General features: G+C 38.6%; 1 protein-coding gene across 1 annotated transcript; it reads right to left on the bottom strand.

The window, feature by feature from the left end:
* Nucleotides 1–648: 648 nt before the first annotated feature.
* Nucleotides 649–22,588, bottom strand: LOC122971685 (protein HID1-like). The gene is made up of 19 exons (XM_044338430.1): nucleotides 22,411–22,588; nucleotides 19,923–20,072; nucleotides 17,896–18,066; nucleotides 14,796–14,918; nucleotides 10,515–10,621; nucleotides 9,161–9,277; nucleotides 8,739–8,970; nucleotides 8,598–8,654; nucleotides 7,710–7,850; nucleotides 7,235–7,325; nucleotides 6,953–7,104; nucleotides 4,640–4,718; nucleotides 4,374–4,538; nucleotides 4,053–4,274; nucleotides 2,323–2,474; nucleotides 2,140–2,226; nucleotides 1,936–2,027; nucleotides 1,121–1,279; nucleotides 649–897 (listed from the first exon to the last, which is right to left on the bottom strand). Exons 1-19 carry the CDS (start codon nucleotides 22,474–22,476, stop codon nucleotides 834–836), a joined length of 2,427 nt encoding a protein of 808 aa, XP_044194365.1. The 5' UTR covers nucleotides 22,477–22,588; the 3' UTR covers nucleotides 649–833.
* Between the last annotated feature and the right edge of the window lie 1,404 nt (nucleotides 22,589–23,992).

The raw sequence follows: 23,992 nt of genomic DNA, 5'->3' as shown, positions 1-23,992 counted from the left end.
AGTTTGTTGTGGAAGAACTTGACTGGCCTGCGGAGTCCTGATTCAACCCCATTCAATGTCTTCAAGATGAAATCTGTTGGAAAGTCTTCCCAGAAGAGTGGAGGCTTTTTGAGGAGCAGATAAATGTCTGTGGTACTGGAATAAGTTGTTCAATGATCACTTGTGGGTTTTATGTTCACATGTCTACATACTTTTGGCCATATGATGTACTTTAAGTGAAATAACTTCTTTGAGCTTAAACTGATTGCATCAGTTTTTAATTCTGACAGAATAAACAACATCATGTTCACATCTCGAAGTAGTTTTCTTTGTATTGTTTCAGCAACAAAATACATTTACAGACAGCTTTATTGTCCGAAAATGAAAATTTCAGTCCATTATCAGACCACGCCGGGTTTTCTTGCAGCTGTTCAATTGTAAAAAGCTTCCATACATCATCATCATCGTCATCATCTAAATCAGTCTTTGGTGGCCGCTGACAGTTTGTGATTTCCAGAACTTCATACAGTATGTGGCAAAGAGCGTCAAATATAATGTAAACAGAAAACATTGAGTGTGATCTAAAACAAAAAGGCAAAAACTTCCCTTTGTCACTTAAACCTCTAATGATATTTTTGGCAAAATGAATGAATTAATATTCAATAAATGTCACATTTGATGATTTTATCAAATTTAATGACCATTTGGCATTTCATTCAACAGTCAATAACAGTCGATGCTTGTTTTCGTCTATGAACAAGATGTGAGATCTTCCTCTGGTTCTTCATCACAGTTCAGGTGTGAGGACGGTAAACCTGTAGATCTTGTTGTTGGTGATCTTGTTGTCAGCTCCTCTAAATCCTCTGGATCTCAAAGAGCCTTATATCCGTGTCGTACCAGACTGGAGGATCTACGTTGCTATGACAACAAGAGTCAGAGAGGGAAAAAACAAGTCACTGTCAAAAGTTGAACCATGACCGCCAAAAGCTGGTGAACATTCGTGACTCGTCAGGCCGGTCTGAAATGAATCATGTTTGTTCTCGCAGGCTGGTCCAGCAGACTGCTTTGTTTTCATTGTTGTAAAACAGAATAAACAGTAAAACAAACAGGTTAGATAAAGGTTTATATTCAGTTCGCTCACCGTAAGTAGATGACTCCCCACATGTAGGTGCGGAACCACATGGCGGTGCCGGCATTCGCTTGGTACTTCCTGATGAGGATGGGATGAGGGACGGGCAGGAGGCCGACAAGCGTTCCGTGTTGAAGGAATTTCAGGATTTCTGACTCGTCTGTCAAACCCCTGAAGAAGAAAACGACACTGATCTCATCTGGATCAAACTAATATAAGTAAATAAAGCCGCTGTAATCAATATTTATATATTAACAATGGCTGAAAAAACAATGTGTATTATCACAACCGACAATTACCACTGATTTGTTGTCCCTCTCAGCTCTTCTGAACGTTTTTAGTGTCTTTTAGCTCCTGGTTTTGGTTTTACAGGCAAAACTTTACTGTGTTGGTTCACTCTTAGTGTTCAACAACCTTGTTTCCAGCAGTAGCTGTCCTTAGTAAAATAAAGCTTTGATAAATAATAAAACACTGTACACTTCCTGCTCAGCACCAAACTGAAGACAAAGTTAGTGACCGGCTGGTGAACATATGAGATTTTGGTCGTATCGCACAACCCTTGATTTTACACAAAAGAAGGAAAAACAAATCATATAATGTTTTTCTCTCTGAATTACAGATTCTGTTTAATCTCTTGAAAACTTAATTTTATAGTACGTCTTTTATCTTTTGGCACTGTTTTAACGCTTTTATTATAATTTAAAAATATATCTACTATTTATATATATTTTTGTTGTGTTTTGTTCATAAATGTGAAGACAATTAATCTGTAGAAATGTTTTTAAAAAGTATATTTTATTATTATAAAAAGTTGTCTGATTTCTTACTTGTCGATGCAAATTTTCTCCACCTGAGGGACGAGAACTTGTAGCAGCCGCATGATGGTCTGTAGAGGAAGTTTTGCCTTCCATGACAACACCTGAAAACACGCAGATATCATCACGATGAGGACGAAACACCTGACAGAAACCACCAGATAGACCAAAAGCTAGAAAATAAAAGGAGAATCAGCAGAAAAGACGTCTCCTCACCCAGTCTGTATTAGCGCTCCAGGCTGCTGATGATGATGAGACGCTCGATAGCCGACTCCTCGCTGCTTCTGACTCTGTGTGGTAGACCTGACAACACAATACAAAGCCTGCGAGTCAGTTTCACTGCAGACAGAAAGATCTGAACCAGAATAAGAGCATCGCCGATGTGAATTCTCGTTTTACCTCGTGGTCTCTCTCCGAGTTGGACTCGGTGTCGCTGGCTGCTGCTGCTATAGCACTGCTGTCAGCAGGCGTCTGTGGAGGGTCTGAGTGCGGCACAGCAACCATCGTACCATCCTGACTCACTTGGGACTTCTCTGTTATCTTATCAATTCCTGAAGAACGCAAGATCATCTGTATTGATTTGCTGGACAAAAGGAATGACAACTAGAAGACGAGTTATTTTGTGATTTATTCCTTCGTGAAGGATGGCAGCTGTAGTCAGCTTGATTCACAGCAGTTACAATAGATGACACTGACTGAAAAATACATCAAAACATCCATGGACATGTTTCAAACTGCTCCTGCTGTATGATGCACTTCTCTGATGTTAATCTGTATATTTAGTATGTTCCAAAAACTCACTAAAAAGCTCAAAACATTACTTCCGTGTCAAACTCTTGTGCCTTTCTAGCTCCAAAGCTCAAACTGCAGTAGTGTATTTAGCGATTTATGGGCGAAGTGGGAAATGTTTGGAAAGATGCTTCATTTGGATGTTTTTATACTTTTTAAAAATTTTTTATCCCATTTGAATTCATCATAATCGTTGTGAATCTAAGTTGACAACAGCTGCTGTTACACAAAGAAGCACAAAACAAATGTTTCAGAGCGAAGGAGCTGGATGGTGTTCAGATGTAAAAACAGATACGTATGCAAAGGAAAAAGAGAGCTGCTCTAATCAATATATTTATTTTATACAGTGTAGTAAAAGGGAAAAAATGCTCTAGAGCTGCGACGATCAGTGGATAAACAAAAAAATTCAGCAACTATTTAGATGTTAGAATAATCGTTTTAGTCGTTCTTAAGCATGTTTTAAGCTTTCTCAGATGTCAGAATTTGATTTCTTTGCCATACATGTTAATAAACTGAAGATATTTGGATTTTTAACTGTTGGTTGAACATCTGAGGACATCACCTTGAGCTGTGGGAAATTATAAACTGGGATTTTTCAGAATTTTCTGGCATTTTGTAGATAAAAAAGTTAATCAAGGAAATAAGCAGCAGATTAATTCATAATAAAAACATAATAGTTGCAGCCTTAAATTGTGGCCATCCAAAAAATGATCAACTGTCTGCAAATGTACTGCTTTGCTTCATTCTCACTGCTCTCATCAGTGTTGTTTTCAGCAGCTGTTTTTGACCAAATCATAAATAGCAGACAGACAAAGATACTAGCAGGTGAACATAGTGGAGCATTTAGAGAGCAAATATTGAACTTACAACATCAGGTCACTAGAAACTTGACTCCAGCTGAACGATAATGTTGCTGTGTGTCTGATGGATGTGTAAATAAGCAACTTTTTGTTGTTTGCGTTGGCAGATTTCATGTTTATAAGGTGATAAAATGTCTGTTGTGTTTACAGCTTGTTGTACTGCCCCCAAGTGGCCAAAAAAAAATCAATTAATGCAGATTTAATGTGACAACATTTTGAAAGTTTCAACAAAGATTTTTCTGGGTGAAACATTACCTTATTAAGCTTGAGAGACGTTGCAATATTCAGTCTGTAGACAAACTCTTTGTGCTTATAAACTTTCACGTCCACAGCGGATGAATATTTATAAGATTTATCAGTGGAGTATTTCTTTAATTGATCAGATATTTATGTAATAACAAAGTTCCCTGCAAAGTTACTCCACAGTTCTTACACAATCATAATGAACCCTTTGGCGACTGCACTAATCTAACGTCATACCTGGGGTGGCCTCTAAGCTGGTTTTGAGCGTGCCGGGCTCAGCTGGTACAGCTGGTCTGGAGCCCTCCATGGACACTGTCTCTATAGAGTTGGTCCTGGAAATCCCAGACTTTTTCTTCTTCTGCAGGGCCTTCTGAATAGCTGCCGTGTCAGACGGCAGGTTCGCTAACTGGTGGAAAACAGTACGCTTACGGATGATGGCGTACACCAGGTTGCAGTTACCTGTGAGGGAGATTTTGCAGTTGGTAGCGATCCGTTGTCTGTTAACTTTACTTTAACTCTGCAGTGTTTATATAACTGAGTTCACATCTGTGTTCTCACCATCAAACTGATACTGGATGATGTTGTTGAAGACCTCCAGCAGGAAGAAGACCAGGTGGTGGTTCTGGGGGGAGGAGAAGAGGAACCAGGGGGTGGAGAAGGCCTCCAGGAGGTGCAGCATCTTGTTGGCTGCCACCATGGACAGGCTCTTCAGGTACGGTGATACTGAGGAGGGTGATGACACACAAGAAAGTCAAAACACAGGCACAGATCAGCAGTTCTCCTATTCAGCCACCAGGGAGCGACATTTCAGCTGCAATACTCACTGTTCACTATTACTGTGAGCAGGCAATCAAAAAGAGGCTGGAGGCGCTGGTGCCCACTGGTGATGATTTTGTGGAAGATCTAAACATGAGGAAGTAAAGAGAATTATTTTGACAAAGTGCTGATGTGTATTCATTCACAGAATATCAGAAAATACAATAACATCATATTTTTAAGGTTTTTCTGAAAGACCAACGTATTCTCTGACATTAGATATCACTACAAACTAGAAAAAAAGTTGGATAGATGGATGGCAAACTTTGATATTCTGAGATCCCTTGTAACATAATTTGTAAAATAATAATACAGTATTATTTAATCACAATACGATTCCAATAAAAGTCAATATTTTTGCCAGACTTAAGCAGAAAATGAAGAACTGTTTGCTTTCAGATGCAGTCTTTAAGAAAGGTTTTTCAACAGTCTAAATTGTCCATATCTAGTCCATACTGGCTGGCAGAGAGACTGGGACTGTAATTTTCTGTAGATATAGTGGGTTATTTCCATATTTCAACATTTTTGTGACCTCCTCAGTACAACGTGAGTGTGGCCTACCAACAGCACAAGCCTGTACTGCAGTGACCAGAAACTTGGTTCTTATTAGCAGCAAGATGCCTCCCTTTCCCCACGGACGACCACCACAAACTTCTACAGAAGATTGCAGTGCTGGAAACCAAAATTCACCAGTTAGAAGTGAATGTTAAAGTGAATGGACTGTGTGGGAACGACACCACTCTACCATGGACTCAAAACAGTGGACAAGAGCATGCTAACACACGGCTAATTAGTACCAACAAGACTACCAATAAACAGGAGGGCTGTGTAGCGGATAATGAATCTACAGGTGCTAGTCCTCCCTCGAACTCTCTTGGCGCAAAGCTTAACAGTAAATTATTACCCTGGGAAAATGGGAGGATGAGTAACAGGCAGAGCCCAGCGCCCTGAGATTTGTGATGCAATTGGCTGGACTGCATCATCATCAACGCCTCTTCAACCCCCGTTCTTAGTTCCCGGGGGGAACTAACAACAAACCTCCCCAACAACCAAGTGTGCAACAAAACAGATCCTTTACTTACTAATACTCCATTACAAGTAAAAGTCCTGCATGCAGAATCCTACTACAGTAAAAGTACATAAGTATTATGAGCTTGATGTAGTTAAAGTATTGCAGTAAAAGTACATAAGTATTATGAGATTGATGTAGTTAAAGTATTGCAGTAAAAGTACATAAGTATTATGAGCTAGATGTAGTTAAAGTATTGCAGTAAAAGTACATAAGTATTATGAGCTTGATGTAGTTAAAGTATTGCAGTAAAAGTACATAAGTATTATGAGCTTGATGTAGTTAAAGTATTGCAGTAAAAGTACATAAGTATTATGAGCTTGATGTAGTTTAAGTATTGCAGTAAAAGTACATAAGTATTATGAGCTTGATGTAGTTCAAGTATTGCAGTAAAAGTACATAAGTATTATGAGCTTGATGTAGTTAAAGTATTGCAGTAAAAGTAGTGGTTTGGTCCCTCTGACTGATATATTATTATATATGACATCATTAGATTATTAATAGTGAAGCATCAGTGTTAGAGCAGCATGTTACTGTTGTAGCTGCTGGAGGTGGAGCTAGTTTACACTACTTTATATACAGTTAGCTAGTTTAGTCCAGTGGTTCCCAACCTAGGGGTCGGGGCCCTCCAAAGGGTCAGCAGATAAATCTGAGGGGTGGTGAGATGATTAATGGGAGAGGAAAGAAGAAAAAACAAAGTTCTGATACACAAATCTGTTTTCAGTTTTTGGACTTTTTCTCTATTCTTTGATTTTTGCTGAAATATTGGATCATTTGAACATTTATTGAAATGAAAGCATGTGAGAAGTTTAGAGGGAAAAATCACTATTTGGTGGAGCTGTTAACAACTCATAGACATGTGAAATGTGACCCCGACTACACACTGCTTTTTGTAAGACGTCAAAAGACAAAAAGGTTGGAAACCACTGGTTTCATCTTTAACAATGTGTTGTATTTTAAAAGCTTGTTATATTATCCATTGTGTCAAATCATCTGAAAAGTAACTAAAGCTGTCAAATAAATGTAGTGGAGTAGAAAGTACAATATTTCCCTCTGAAATGTAGAAAGTAGCATCACATGGAAATACTTAATAAAGCAGTAGATATCTTTGGAAGATACCTCTTTTATTTATACTCCGACTGAAAAGTGAACTGTAATATACCAATCACACACCATGTTGTGAAAGGATGATTATCAATATTATACTGCTTTTATCGAGAGTTGTCTCCTGTTTCACCACCTAACGTCTTACCACAATGAGCAGGTCAGCGTGGGTTCCTGTGAAGACGGGGATGTCCATGGGGACACGGAGAGTGTACGGCTTGTTCAGACGAACGCCGAAGTTCCTCTCACCGCTCAACAGCAGGAGGATGAAGACGCCGATGTGCATGAGACCCACACGAGCTACAGATACACACAAACAACAAAGATGGATTTTTCAGTGCAGTGAGATTACGATCCATGCAAATTAAGCACTAATTACACTGCAATATATTTAATCTTTCTCACACATAAGGCAGAGAGTATGACTCACACTGATCTGCTCTGGCATCGTTCAGGTAGAAGAGGATGGGAACCAGCATGTCCAACACATCACTGCTCTTCAGTACGAAGAAGAGGAATTTCTAAAACACACGAACATACTGTAAGTCAGGGTGTAAAACGTCTCAGCCCGCAATCAGATAACATTACAGAACTAACATAACTGTGTACGACCAGCAAGAAAAAATATAGAAAAAGATTTTTTTTATAAGCCTCTTGAGGTCTTTTTTGAGAAGACTGAATGTTTTTTTTAGACTTTTCAAGCCCTGCAGATACATTCTCTGGTTCCAGCCTCTCAAATGTGATGTTTTGGACTGTTGGTCGGGCAAAATAAGGCATCACACTGGAAAATTCTTGCTTTCAAAATACAGGAATACCCACTACACTGTTTTTTTCCAGTATGAGTCACTTACAAATGTGACTGTCTTGTAGCTGCAAAATGATTAACAGAAAATCGAGCTCCACACCTTGTTGAAGTCACAGAACTTCCAGAAAAGGATCAGCAGCTCCTGGTAGAACTGGATCCTCTTGGTGGATCGAGGCAGGTAAGTCTGGACCAGAGGATTATTAAGCAGTCTAGCCAGACCTTTCAGGATGAAGTTTAAGTCCTGAAACACAGAAAACACACACTTTACCCCTCTGTGCAGAGGCAGTTTTGGCCCTATTTCTGCCTGATTTTACATACCTGCTTAATAACTTCTCACGTAAACATCACATAACTGTGGTTAATGGCTTAAATTAAAGAAGACACTTGCACCATTAAATGTATAAACATAAATTACTGAATGTATTAATGTCAATGAAAATATAGGACATTGAATACACATTGTTGTGAAAAAAATAAAATTCACTTGATTTTTTTTTTCATTTTCTGTGAACCCACTAAAAAATGATTTAGAAAACTTGTGAAAATTGTACAATTCTTGGTTCCTACACTTCCTGTCTACAAGTGTACCAAATTTCAGCTTGATATGTAAAAGTACTAATGTTTTGTAGGGCAATTAGTAAGCAGTGTAACTAGGCGTCCTTTTGTGTACCAAATGTCTCCAAAAAAGGCTAAAATGTGCTTTTCAGTATTTCAAGATACAGATAATCTCTTTGGAGCTAATGATAAATATATTTACAAGCACTAACAACCATAAAATGAGGGAATTTGAATTTTTGATGGGTAGATATGTGTCTGAAATGTGTCCAACCTTCTCCAAACATCATTATGAGGCAGTATTGTTCATTTGTAGCCCAAAGATTTGCTTGTTTGGGTAATTTTATAACTATTTACATCATCTGGCCTGCACTTGAAGATTGTTGAGATTCATCCTTTTCGATACTAAACAGCTTGTTATATCTCACAGTACCTCTTCTCTGTGTATCCTGGAGAGATAATTCACAAACAGGTTATCAGGTCCAGCTGACTGAAAAAGACAAGAGATCATTTTAAATTCTGAATCAGTGTTTTTATTATAAACAGATCAATCATTCATTCATTTCCCTCTTACCTCCTGCTCCTCCACAGCCGCGGGGGACGTGGAGGCGTCCAGGGCCTGGAGGGCGGCGCTGGCGGCCGACTTAGTTTCATGCTCCAGGGTGACGATAAGGATCTGGACCGCCTGCTCCACCAGCTGCTCCCGGTGGTCATAGAACAGCAGGTGGTTGTACGGGAAGCCGTAACCGACCGGGTCGTAGGCACACACCACGTTGAGCAGGGAGGTAAACAGAGGCAGGGCATGTCTGGGTGGAAGCAGTGAAAGACAGGTGGAGGTCAGTCAGTCAGCGCTGTCTGGCTGCTGTATATCTGGTCACGCATGGTGTGCTGTCAGAGCTGCATGTGATCAGATGGCTGCAGTGAAGGGCTCTTCTTCTTTTATGGGGTGAAAGTTAATGCACAGCAGACAGTGATAGATGTGTGTGTTTGTGTTACCGGTTTTCTGTGGAGCAGAAGAAGGCGACCCAGGGATTGAGGGTTTTACTTTCAGACGAGGGAGGGAGGTACATGGCCTCAGAGAAACAGGTGAGCAGCAACTTCAGCAGCTCCGTCCTGAAAAATAAAACAAGTACACAAGATGAACTGATGTAACTAAAACATTACGGGTTCACATCTTTGTTTCATTACTAAGATAACTTTTGTCGTCTCCTATAAGAGAGAGTTGTCTTGGATTAAAGAAAAAGCTGCATCATAGATATTTACAATAAAAACACACTTATAAATAAGAAAATAAAATAAAAAAAAAATAAAATAAATCTTAATCACAGTAAATCAAGACTACACATTCCTCTAAATTTTATACTAAATAAATTTTATTTTATATTTTCAATTATTAACCATGAAAATGTTTTAGAAATGTTTATCCACATCTGGAACTGGACGCACAATAAAATACACGGTGACAGACAATCATTCTGATTGGGTAATGGTGGCAGTTTGTAATCTTATATGGAAATATGAGGATGAACTGAGTCAGTTATGGCCATTTAAATATGTTGTAATAATGTTGCAGTTGTTCCTATGAGTGAATTTTTAAATCACATTATGCAAGAGTCGATAGACATGTTAATGTGGCTGCGATCAAGAGTTACAGCAGTTTATATCAACTAGGAAATAAAGGTCAATAAGGAAAAAGTTTTGAGAAAACTGTGTGGAATACTTTAAAAAAAGTTAATAAAGATGTTTTTCAGACTCATCAAAATGTGTTTTGTACCAAATTAGGTGGAATATTATTTGCAAAATACAAAATATATTCAAAACTTGACAAATTGGTTCAGATGATCCAAAACATAATATAAAATAGCCACAAGATGGCGATATTTAGAATAAACCTTCAACCAGTTTAGAGATGTAAAACAATTAGTTGATTGTCAGAAAATTAATCTACAATTATTTTCATAATTGAAAAGTAGTTTCAGTGATTTCTTTTTAAGCAAAAATGCCAAATTCTGCTGTTTTTAACTTAAAGCTTTTCCTAAATGAATATTTTTGGTTTCTGAACTGCTGATCAGACAAAACAAGACATGTGAAGACGTCACTTTTGACTCTGGGAAACTGTAACTCACATGTTTCACTATTTTCTGACATTTTATGGAAAAAAATCGATTAATCGAGAAAATTATCAGCAGATTAATTGATAGAGACATTAATCATTTAGACTGAAATTACATTTCTAAGATACCAGCTAACACAAAAAGAGCTAAACGGAGCTGAAAACATGGAATTCTTGGCGGTGGTAACAAAGAAAAGCAGAGTCAGTTTTCCACTTCCTCTGACGCTTCAGCCTCACCTGTTCAAGTCATGGACGTAGTTCAGAGGAGGCGACTGAGCGAAGCCCACTCCGGCCTCCCAGATGTACTCACAGCTGTCTATGATCTGAATGTCCTCCGCTGAATCCTGCAGCACAAAAAACAGACTTAACCATCTAAAATGTCCTCAATTCCTGCACACATAGGTGCTTGATGGTGACAAATGCATCACAATAAATCAGTTGTGCGTCATGCTGTCATTCCCATTAGTGTAAATAGAAACAACAGTATAAAACATCAAAAATCCTTATAGTTACAGTATTAAAACACTTTGTATAAAATGTATGAACTCTGATATTTAACAGTCTGCAGAAGTAAATAAACTCTCCATATATACATAGCAACTGGAGACACATTCATTTATCCTGTAAAACATGACCAGCATTCAAAAACATTCATATTTTTCTGCTGTTTTGTTTCACAAATGTCTAAACAGAGCAGCAGGACTGTGTTAACACCTACTTCCACCATGTGATTCAACAAGTGGACTAAGTCGAGTACTCGGCTGACAAAACCTGTGTGTGACACCTCCGCACTGATAACTACAGCTTTATGAATAGACCTGACAAGGTGCTGCCATTGTTCTTCAAGAGTAAACTGACAGCAAAGGGCACAATGCCATGCATACAGAAATCCACTGATGATTAACTGAGCCCAGAGAGACCTGACGTGGTGTTTAGCAGGTCCAGAGACGTCTAGTGTGGTGATTTTCAAATTTTTTATCCCTTTGATAATGTCATGGCCCATCAGTTTTATCTTGAGGTCCCTTTGAAAGTCCAGGCCCCCAGGTTGGGAACCACTGCTCTACTGTAGGTTAAAACAGGTGGAAACTGGGCTAAATTTATCATCTATGTTACATATAACTGGTGTTTCAAAAGCATATTTCAATGTGAAGCAGGTCATAATGACATGTTGAATAATATAGTCATTGAATGTTCACTTTTTAAGCAAATTTAGCCTTTTAAAGGGTTGTTTCACCCACAGTACAAACAAAACTATGAGTCTACAGCCTTGCTAGCAGCTCTGTGAGGCTGCACTTAGACAAAGTGGTGCTTTGCTAAATGAATTGATGTCATATTCTGGTTATTTTGTAGTCGTGAGTCAGAATGTCAGAATTTTTCCCTCAAGCTGTCTTTGTTCCTCAAAACTCCGAATCATTGGATTTCGTCAGTGGACGTCACAGTGAGATCGTGCAGCACTGTTTTGGACAGATGACCAAAGATTTCACCATGTCTCCTTTTCGTTTCAGAAAGCCCAAAATCACACAGTGTAAAGGCGCCTTTAATCAAATTACCACGACAGTGTTGACCCGTTGATACAGTCAGTCTGAGGTTTGGGATGTTTTGTTTGTTGATGTTGTTCTTGTTGAAAAATACATTTAAAAAATTTGCCAAAAAACTTGTATTTCTGGAAACAAAGAATGCTGTTTTCATTGGAGCTACTTTATATATAAAAAAAAAATAGTCCCTTTGTAGATTCATAAGAACTCTCTAGAGGTAAGTGTAATTTGAGTGAACTGACCCTTTAACTTAGGCTAGGGAGGTTTATTTGTATAGCACCTTTCAACAAGGCCATTTGAAGTACATCAAGACAAAATGTAAAAGAAACACAAGACGTTATAAAGACACATTTGAAAACAATTAAAAAGAGTTAGATAGAAAATAACAATAAGCTAAAATAGAATAAGATAAAAAGAGGAGAATAAAAGTTATACAGCAGTGTGAGATATGAATAAGAAGCCCGAAATTTACTTAAATAAAAGGCGGCGACAAACCGAAAAGTCTCGGTTCAAAAGATCTGAGAGTTGCAGCAGACCTGCAGTTTTCTGGGAGTTTGTTCAGATATGTGGAGCATAAAAACCGAACGCTGCTTCTCCATGTTTAGTTCTGTCTCTGGGGACAGAAAGCAGACCTGTCCCAGACGATCTGAGAGGTCTTCTAGATGTTATTTATCCTCCAAATCATCAAAATAAAACTTATTGGAAAGTGAAAGCTCAAAAATTCAAGTGACACCCAGAATATTCCCCTGCTTCCTTCCAGTAACATGTTTTTATGTGTTCAAGCTTCACGGCTCACAAACAACAGCCGCCGGTCATTTTACACCTTCTGCCGCACAGTTTCATCCATGCTCCGCTGACTGTGACATGTCCTCGGGGTGGTTGTGAGGTGTGAGAAGTGGTCTGATCACGAGGGAGGGGGGGGGGGGGGTTTAAGTTAAGACATTTTCTCTCTCCTCTCGCGTTCCTCGGCACCACAGGTGTTTGCTCAGTGCGTTTAAGAAGCGTCCACCCTTTCTTCTCAGCCCAGTTAACAAACACGGCCACTCCTCCCTCCCTCTGTCTCATGGAGAGTAACTCATTAACTCGAGCTACTGCCTGAGAAGGTTGTGTGAAGGAGATAACAGCACTAACAGGCACCGCCACGGGGCTAAACAGCAGGGACCAGCCTCTTTAATATCAGTACAACGGTATTGACACTGTTGTAGCTTCAGGGTGAAAACAAAGTAAACACCAAGTTGAGTCAAGCTCTATTTCCTTCTAATGTAGAGAGAGACATTTTGGGAAACACTGAGAGAGAGATGAGAAGATCGATCTCACGCTGTGTTGCCAGATGGGATTCAAAATGTAGTCCCTCTGTTTAAGGAGATTAATTAGACAAACTCAAAACCTGCAGGTATAATAATGAAACATTTAAAAAACGGAAATCACAAGATAAAAGTCTTTTAGATAATGTTGCATTCAATGTTTTCACTCACATGAACAGATGTTACAGATGTTTTATCACAGAACTAAAACAGAATAATAACTGAAATAATTAAAAAAAACATAATAAACTGAACTGACATTTGGTTTTAATGGTCATCAGTTATTGTGTGTCGAGTTGAACTCAGTCACTGCTAATCTCAATCTACTCAGATGAGAAGAGGACCCGATTTATCGGTGTATAGCTTAACATTTCATCTTTGAAAACCACCCAAATGGCACAAAAAGTAGCCCAAATTATCACTACATTCCCCAAAACGTTTTTTTTTTACCCGTCCAATTAAATAAAACGTAACCAAACTGCAACACTAATATCATGTCTAAGAACAGAGCTGGACGTGGTTAGCCTAGCTTAGCATAAAGACTGGAGGCAGGGGGAAACAGTTAGCGAGCTAACTCTATCCAAAATTAAAATATACGCCTACCAACACCTCCAAAACTATATATCTTGTTTTTTTTTTATCTGTAAATGAAAAAGAAATGTAAATATAACGATTTGTGGTTTCAGGGCTGTTAGGTGTTGGGGATAGTTTATCCATCTGCCCAGTGCTTCTGTGCTGCATCTCTGGCTTTAGTGTGGCAGCACAGGTTTTCTTTCTTTCTTTCAGAAACATTGATACCAAACAGACAACTTCACTGTGCGCAACTGATGTAGAGAAGAAATAGTTCCAGTGCAAAACTCCCCTTAAAATCCATAAACTGTTAGTTCATTTCATTTGTCTCAGGTTAAATAAACAAGACACAACATGTTGGTCCATGTTTTAACTGTTCGATTTTAGAACAAGAATCACACTATTTTCTGTTTCTGTCAACTGGATTATTAGATTTTTACGTGTAGCTGTGATAGAAATACTGTTTTCCACTGAGAAAGAGTGTTCTTTCATTCTGTGAAGCGGACTCAGAAACCCAAATACAACCTGATTTCCCTCACTCTGACTGAAAACCAGTAAACCAGATTATAAACTTGTGTGAATGGGGCCACTAACACTGCACCACATGTTGAAATAAGAGTTAAAATGTACATGGACCCGTGTTAATTACTGAGCGTTAGTAGATATTTTTGAGCCTTGGACAGAGCCAGGCTAGCTGTTTCCCACTGTTTCCAGTGTTTATGCTAAGCTAGGCTAACAACGTCCTGACTACAGCTCTACACTTAATGGTGTGGCTCATTGGCACGTTTTTGATAGTTTTAATAGATAAACACACAATGCTTGTTGGTTTGGCTTCAAACATGAGATTTGTTGACTATAAGTCAAATATAGATAATCACAAGTCTCGTTTAAGGCACAAACATGTCCTTGATATTGATATTCTCATCTCACCCTCAGAAAGAAGGCAAACATATTTACCAAAACTTTTCCTTAAAGCAACACCAGATGTTCTGCAGAAATATCATCTCAGTATCAGCAGGTGTTTGACTGCGGGTGTTTGGCAGGTGCAGACCAGACTTGAACGTCTGCCACATATGAACCACAGTGTAATGCAGAAGTAGAGGACTCACCTGACTGCCCTTTTTGTGGCTCTGAACAGTGAAATCTGGACAGAAGAGCAGATCAGCGATGGCCAGCAGCAGAGATTCAGCCAGAGGCCGCGCTTCTTCATCATCACCGTCTTCGTCTAAATGCTGGAGGATAAACAGAAGAAGTTAAGAGACGTCACCTTTATGGGTTTAACATTACAGAACTGAGTGATATGAATTAAACATGTGGGGATTGTGAGATTTGTGGAGCATCACATGGATCCATCTCTGATTCCAAGCTTCTTCTTCTTCAGTCTTCGATGACAGTAAACTGAATATCTTTGGGTTGTGAACTGTTGATCGGGACAAAACAAGACATTTGAGGTCGTCACCTCGGGCTTTGCAGCAGACCCAGCAGACATTTTTCTAGAGCTGCAACTAACAATCGTTTAATCAAGTAGTTGTTTGGTCCATAAAATGTCAGAAAATGGTGAAAAATGTTGATCACTGTTTCCTAAAGTCCAAAATGCAACCTAATATGTCTTGATTTGTCCACAACCCAAAGATATTCAGTTTACTATCATAAAAGACTAAAGAAACCAGAAAATATCAATATTTGTCCACTGTCAGTGAAGAATAGCTCAGATCTCACTGTAAACATACGAAAATGTCATAAATTATTCACAAGTGAGTCAACAATGTGTTTCCCAGCAGAGCCACAAACCGATTTCATTTGACTACAAACAATTCATCAGCCTGTTCCAACTGCTGCAGCTCTGCGTTTTACCTCAGTCTCACACTTTAATTAAGGGACATTCAATCCCTCCTTAATTCAACCACTGGCCGGGAGGAGGGGGGTTGGGTGGTGGGTGGGGGGGTGGGGGGTTACAATATGGGCAGTGTTTGGACCGAGGTCCCCTGCCGACCAGGTAACCAGAGAACCAGCTGCCGTCAGGATGGAGGGAGGAGGAGGAGGAGGAGGAGGAGGGAGGAGGAGGGAGGAGGTTTGGCTTTGGACAGTGACCTCGAGAGCAGCAACAGTCTCATCTTACACTGCAGACCCTGCTCTGGAAATCAGACAGCACCGTCACTTCTAACCGGTGTAGATTATTAGAGCTCCGAGTATAAAAGAGCCTCAAACCCTCAGATGTGTGGAGAGCTGAGAGGCTGCTGACAGATTAAACTCTGCAAACTGTCTGCGGATGGATAAGATTCCTCCGTCTGATGTCTCCAACACACGGCAGCACAGATTTTACACAAACTGGAGCTGAGAGCTAGTTCACAGGACAATTTTATGATTTATTTATTTTTTTTATCTCTACCAGTTATGTACCAGTTAGTTTTTCCGTTTGTATCCTTGAGAGCAAAAAAAATGTTTTAAAGGAATTTCTTTTTTCATAAAACATTTGCATTTTGCTTTTTTTTTTTAATATTTACAAACCTGCATTTTTTACATTTTTACTAGGTTGCACTTTTCTTCTTTCCTGCCTTTTGCTACATCCCTTAGCGTGTCATCGCCACCAGCTGTGGAACAGCATAAAACTCCAGGAAACAGGAATGTTTAAAACACTGCGAGTACTTGTGCCTCCTCACGTGCAAACACAAGATACAACATACAAACTAAACAGGAACAAGAACTTTGCTCCACAGCGCTACTACAAAAAGTCCACAGGATGCCTTTCATTTCTGGTGCTAAAAGCGTCGAAACATTGAATAAAATAAAGAAAAAAAATCAGAAATATCTCTTTCAAGAGATAATGTCCCACCAAACAGACGTCTAGACCAAATTATTACTTTGATTTTGCTGTCAGAAGAACAGAGGTGTAACTGAAAGCTCCAGAAAAAGGCTAGTCAGTGGACTTTGAGTTATGAATCTTCAGCCACAGAAGCCGCGTGGCCGTGAGGACGGACGAACACTTCGGTCCAGACTGAAATATCTCGACAACTATCGATTGGATTGACATGAAACGTTGTTCAGACATTTAATGTCCTAATGAATTTGGTGACCTCTGACTTTTCTTCCATTTTAGCACCGTAAAAACCTCAAACTGACCCTTTAGTGTACGAGGAGAAACACAGTTCAGCTGTTCAGCTCCTGAAAACAAACCCTTAGTAAGTATCCCGCAAAAGAGTCTGACCCTCCTACTTACTGCAGTGTTACCAAAAGTCTCCCACTGATTCCTCATAACTCACTCAATCACTCATCTTCTCACTGAGCCGACAACATCCGGACACCGAGCTCATATTTCCTCACGTACGACGCGTCTCCTGTGGGATGAAAACACGCCTGCAGTATTCCGAGTCCAACAGCTGACAACACTTCTGTTTGCGCTTCGTTTCTTTCCAGACGTGCGCGACACATGCCGAACCAGCTCCGACATCAGCTGTGACTCAGCGGCACAAATCAGATCAGAGACTCGTAGTCAGTGGTACCGTGAAAATTTAAAAACTGCGGTGACGCAAAAGTAACCGTAATTTGCCACAAGCTTAGTAAAAACCTCCATTAGTATTGTTTTTTTTGGCAAATATCACAGTCACCCAATAGATGGTAAAGACTGTTTCCATGTTGTTTTCACATCAAACAGAAAATATTTCTGTCAGTAAATTCGACTTCCAGTAAATTAAGGAATTAAAACAGTAATTTAGATAATAAGCCTGAAGAAGAGACTCAGGACATAAACACAACTAATACAGGATATATACACACACACACACATTTAACTTGTATAAACAGGCTACTATTGCTTCCTCCATGCATTCCTTACAGTCCAGTCAGAACTGAAGCAGATAACAACATCAGATACTCTCTCAGCAGCTTTAATGTGAAATAATTAATGCAGCTCACAGCCTGAAGACTTCACACTGCTCATGTTCTCTGAGCAGAAGGAAGAAGAAATCATGGAGGCAGAGAGAGAAAGTGTTAAACAGGAAGTGACACACCAGAGAGTGCAGGAGGTTATATATATATACACACACATACATACATACACACATATATATATATATATATATATATATATATATATATATATACACACACACACACACACACACACATATATATATACACACATATATGTGTGTATATATATATGTGTGTGTGTGTGTGTGTGTGTGAAGGGGCTTTGTATCAGACTCGTACCCCAGCTCTGCCGGCTCCGGGGACGGTGGACCAGAAGAATCCTCTCCAGTCGGCGTCCTCGAAGATGTAGGGCAGGATGCGGGTGAGCAGCCGGGTGCAGTTCAGGATGATCTGACGCTCTTTCTCTGAGGGGCAGCCGGACTCGGCTCCCTGCACCAGCCTCTCCACCGCCTGGGATTTAAATAAGACATGTTTATGAGACAGCAGCGATGCTTTTAAAGTCTTCACAGGGTCGTAAAAAACAAACATTTTAATTTCACAGACTTATAAGATTCTGTGATAAGATTCCTTAATTGAAAATGGGAAGACCTCCTCTCTAGAAGGAGCATCATTATATAAAGATCACATGTACAGTTACTGCAAAACAGCATCGATAAAAAGAATAACGTCAGACACCAAACCACAAATTTAACAACATTTGATCCCAGTTGGATCTTTGTCAGGTTCCGTGTCGTTGTTGTCTAAACTCAGTATTTCTCAGGAAGTCCAGTGAGGGTTGAAAGAGTTTTATGAGCCAAAGAGGCAGAAGAACGACTGAACCCATGAAGGAACGTGAACATCATCCGACTCAACTCATCTAAAAATTATTGTAAAAAAAACCCTAAAAGTACAAAGTTGTCACTTAACATTGAAGAGATATGCAGAAGCACATGTTGTTCTTTGGTCAGAAATAAAAACAACTCACAGTAAAAAAATCAAGGCTGCAACTAATGATTATTCTCATTATTGATTAATCTAATGATTATTCTCTCAATATATTTCCAAGAGTCCATGGTGACGTATTCAGACCCAAAAGACATTCAGTTTAGAGGCTGCAAACACAACATTCTGCTTAAAAAAATGGCTAAAACAATTAATTGACTATTAAAATTGATGCAGATTCATTTTATGTCGATCCACTAATCAGTTAATTGACTAATCGTTGCAGCTTCTAGTAAAAATATCTCAAAGTCTTTTAACAGTGATAAAATAATTTGCTTTTATTACAGCAATATAAACACATATACATATTCATTTAAAACCTTTATTTATACAGTGAAGGCCACTGAGGACGAGCTCTACTTTTCAAGGACGCCTTGATTACCATACAAACATAAAATATAAGAAACAATAAAAGCACTAAAACACATAATATGAAACATTTTAAGGCAATAAAAGCATATAAAAGTTAAAGCTCTATTACAACACACACGTTCACACTGCGCTGTGTCTGAGATTTTAAATGATTAAACACATGTATATAAATAATATAAACTAATATGAGTTTCAGTATTGATACAAAAGCAATCATTTTTTTTCAAGAACTTACTTTGAGGAAAACATTTTTCTACAAAAAAAAAGCAGTTTGTCTTTTAAGAAAGAAGCCGAGACCAAAAAAAAAAATAACATTTTGATTTAAATCAGTAACGATCTGATCAAAGAATAAAGATGATTATGACTCTGACCTGACAGCTCTGATACTCTGGAGCCAATCGTGGTCCAGTATTTATACTTCTATAAGTGTGATGTGGAAACTTGGAGCTTCCAGACAACAAACACTGAGAAATATTTACATATTCATAGATTCTGAGGAGAAGGAGGAGATGTTATTTTAAGATTTTTAACGAGATAATTTAACATTCTTTGTGGAAAAAACCATCTCAGACACATTATTGAAAGCAGGTTATTTTAGGGGAAACTTTAAGGAAAATTTAGCTTTTAGTGAAATAATTTCTCTGAGCTTGAACTGATGATATCACTTTTTAATTTTGACATTTATAAAACATGTCTGAATGTGAGGATCTTTAACATTTCTTTATCTCTGCTACAAATCTGCTCCCCGTCGCAGGAAATGTTGGATTTAGTTTGTTTCTGTCTGTTTCCATCTGTTTAATTCAAATGACCTTTAACCTTTACAACCTCTGATGTGACCGACAGTCAAAGTGTGGGAACAACAAACGGCAGCATTCCTTCGACTCCGACTGTATCCACGACGGACACACTTGACCCCCCCGACTGTTGCCTGCAACAGTAAAAACCTTTGTTACCTTGTAGCAGAGCGTCGCCAGGTTGGACGGAGACTCCTCTCTGACGGCTCGGATCTCGGCCGCCGGCACCAGAGCAAAGACGTCCTGGACGGTGGTGGAGGTGTCGGCCCAGAACTGGTCCCAGAAGGCATCGTCTGTGGCTTCTACAGGCTGCGGGAGGGGGGGGGGACACACACGTCACGAACATCACTCTGTTTACAGTCTGTGTGTGTGTGTTTAACACGATCCAGGAGAGAGGAAAACCATCACGTCGTCTCGTCCACGGCGGCCAGAAGAAGAGAGACGATGCGATTCTGCAGCCGCTATTCGATAAATGATTCATGACACAGCTGCTAAATATAGTTAAATGAAAAACAAGAGTGTAATATTAGTTTCTAGGTCATTTAAATCTGATCTATTTTTACTATTTATTGTGTCTTATTTCCTTTTACTTTATGTTGTTTTTGTTACTGGTTTTATCCCTATGGAGTAACTGTGTACATTTACTCCAGTATAAGTTTGAGGTTCTTTATTTGAGTATTTACATTTTATGCGACTTCTTCTAGCTAAATGTTACCACTACACTTATGTGACAGCTAAAGTTACTGTATAGATTAAGATTTTACATTAAAAAAACATATGATAACAGTGATTCTTGACTTTTTTTGAGTTGTGACCCTTCACAGAAAACAACAGCGGCGTCTAGTTGAGGCGCCTCGTCAAACAGGGATTTCCCATCAAACCGAAGGGTTGGCGGTTCGATTCCCGGCTCCTCCTGATGAGACACTGAACCCCCACCGCGTTGCTCCCAGTGCTTAACTGGTTAATTTGTGATGCACTTGGGATTAATGTGTCACATAAATGCAGCCCAATTAAACTTCTCAAATGGTTTCAATTAAATAACCGTTTAGGCCCAAAGAGAAAAAACATAATGTACATGAATCATCTCATGACCCCTCCGACTGATCATGTGACGCCTGAGAGGAGACTAAACTAAATTAGTATGTAAAGTAGTTCAAAGCTGCAGCAGTAAAATGCTGTTTACACAATGATGCATCAGAATTAACAACCTCATGAAGTCATATTTATCAGAATATCAGTCACACGGATCATTCTTCTGCAGAACCAGAACTTTTACTGTTGATACTTGAGGTAAATTTTGCTGATAATACTTCTTCACTTGTACTGAAGTATATTGTTGGTACTTTTACTTATGGATCAGAGTATTTCTGAAAGCACTTTGTGGTTTGACCTTTGAAGAATTATTATTATTATTATGATGGTTTAACATTATGCAGCAATCAGTCGATTAATCGATAGCCGGCAAAATAATTAAGCAACTATTTTGATAATCGAATAATCGTTTCAGTCGTACTTTAAGCACAAATGATAAAAAAAAAAAAAAGTGGTTTGCAGCTTCTTGAATGTGAGGATTTGAAGCTTTTCTGCATCATACATGATGGTAAACTGAATATCTTTAGATGTCAACATGACCTGTAAGAAATGATATCTGACAACTTCCACTGTTGACACTTTACAGACAAAACGATGAATCAGATTAATCAATAATAATGACAATAATTGTTAGTCGCAGCCTTACTTGTTGTTGTTATTGTCTCCACATGAGCTTGTAAAAGCTCCTCACAGTTGTTCCAATATACTTTGTTTGAATAATATAACTACAGGGCTGCAACTATAATCATTATTTTAGTATTGATTAAACTTCTGATTATTTTCCCATTTAACTGAATAATAATTTGGTCCATAAAACCTCCCGAAAAATGTGAAAATGCCTGTTCTGATACCCCAGAACCCCAAATATTCAGTTTACTGTAATGTCAGAGAATAAAAGCAGCAAATTCTGACAAATCTGGAGCCATTAAGTGACCATTAACAAAGTAGTTGTTGATTAATTCCTTTCAGTTCTAGCTCAATATTAGAAGTATGTGATCTGACGGTCAGATATGAAAATCTGCAGGTAAATGTTTGTGACTCACACATGAAGAGTCTATGTAGGACACTGCAAACATGCACAACACTGACACGGGCTGAAAAACCGCGATAACAGCACCATGCAGATCCATATCTGCATCTAGTTAGTCCACCTTAAATGCACCTGCCAGGAAAACACATCGCTGCTGTTTGTTAGAAAACTGACATTAAATTCAACATTTTGCTCGTTTTTGGTTCATTTCGCAGATTAAAAAGGAGAAATAGCAGAGTCTCACAGGACAAAAATGAGTGTTTTCAGCATCTTAAACAGCACAAATGTTAAAATAATGAGAATATTTCAGAGGATCAATTAATATTATGGCTGTAAAAGCGATACTATAAACGGACTGTGTTGTTTTTCTTGCTTTCCTCTCCAGTTTGTGTCATCTAGGCTGCAGTTCAGGCTACCATCTGGCACTCCAACTTTATCTCTACAGCCTCAATTTAAAACCACAAGCGCACAACCGACGCGCTGCCCGTCCGGGGTTTTTCCTTTATATGTAATATATTTTCTGACCTGTGTTTTGGTTGTGAGCTGAATCACCGCTTTCCTGAAGTGAAGTTTGGTGTCTGCGTTTCCCATTTTGTGTCACGAACCGCCTCCTGTGTGTTTGTGTGTGTGTGTGGATCCGTGTTAACAGTGAGTCGAGTAAAGGAGGATAATCTCCCTCATCCACCGCTGACAGCCACTCTGCGCTACTGCTGCGTTCAAGAGCTGCTCGTAAACTGCAGCACCGGCAGCGTCAAATAATAGTCACTGCTTTAGTTTTTAAAGCCTGTTATTTCAAAAATTCTTACATGGTGGTTGTGTTTAATTCATAACCCAAACAATATGAGGTTGTTTTGTGCTGCAACAATGTAACAAGAAGGTAAAAACATGTAAACGTGCAATTCTGTAATGATATTTTAATGATATTTAATTATATTATAAGAGTGAAGCAGAACCCCCAAGCAATACTACAGGTTTACACAGAATTATATGTATTATTATTATTATTATTAACAATAATGATAATGTACTCATATAAAACCTTTCAAAGCAAAGTTAGTTTAGTGCTTTATGAAAACACAACAAAATATCATGCAAATGAAAGTAGATAATTTGATAGAATTAAATATGCAACAATTACAAAAATTACAAAAAAAAAATCACCAAATGCAGAAAACTGATTAGAATAAAATATTAAACAATAACGTGAGAGAAATACTAAAACAAACCAACAAACAAAAACATATTGGAACCGGAGAAATAAATTGTTGGGCTAATGTTGATAAAAGGCTTTTTTTAAAGTAGCGATTGAAATGATGTTACTGCATCGGAAAGAATGTCATATGACAATATTAGACATCTTATTCCCTTTAAATAAACTGTCTTCATTCTGTTTTTCTGTCTGACCATGAAGTCTGATAATTCCGACGGCCCATAAAGGCAGCATCACACAAGCAGGATCCAAACTAAACGACTTCCGGGATCCTAATGTACATATTTGCTCTCATTCATATTATTCATTGGTTGTACTGCCTTCATTGACAAATACTAGAATGATTCATATGCAGGAATGAGGCTGAAAGTACTTCATCTTCATCACCATCCTCCTCATCATCACACTAAACACAACATCACCTGTACAGGTGTCAGATTACCTGCTGGCATCAAAATGAGATGTAGCTGATGATAGTTTTTTTCCCATTTACCTGTTGAGGTTCAGATGAGTCCAACCTGAGCCCCCAGGTGAAGATGCAGCCAGCGTGACACTTCAGGTACAATCAGGATAAATGAGCTCCGCCGCTCATAGAGCAACAGTGACATCCAGTGAATTAATCAGACGCTGTACTCAAAACAAACCAATTCAGCAAATACAACAGGGAAAATAAAAATACTTTTGATTTTTGTCATTCAATATTGTTGTTGTGTTTTGTTGTATGTTGTGTTTTGTCAGACGATGTATTTTCATGTCAAAAAATACATTTACACTGCAAACTGTTGATTAAAAAAGACCTTAAAATTCTTAAATTGAAAGAAAAATGGGAATTAAAAACAATATTTTTCCTCTTTTTTTCTCTCTTACACAAATATAGAACAGCTGCTCTTCAACGGT

This window comes from Thunnus albacares, chromosome 20, assembly GCF_914725855.1.
Source record: "Thunnus albacares chromosome 20, fThuAlb1.1, whole genome shotgun sequence".
Lineage (NCBI taxonomy): Eukaryota > Metazoa > Chordata > Actinopteri > Scombriformes > Scombridae > Thunnus > Thunnus albacares.
The sequence above is the reverse complement of the archived record's forward strand: the minus strand, read 5'-3'. Positions and strand labels throughout refer to the sequence as shown.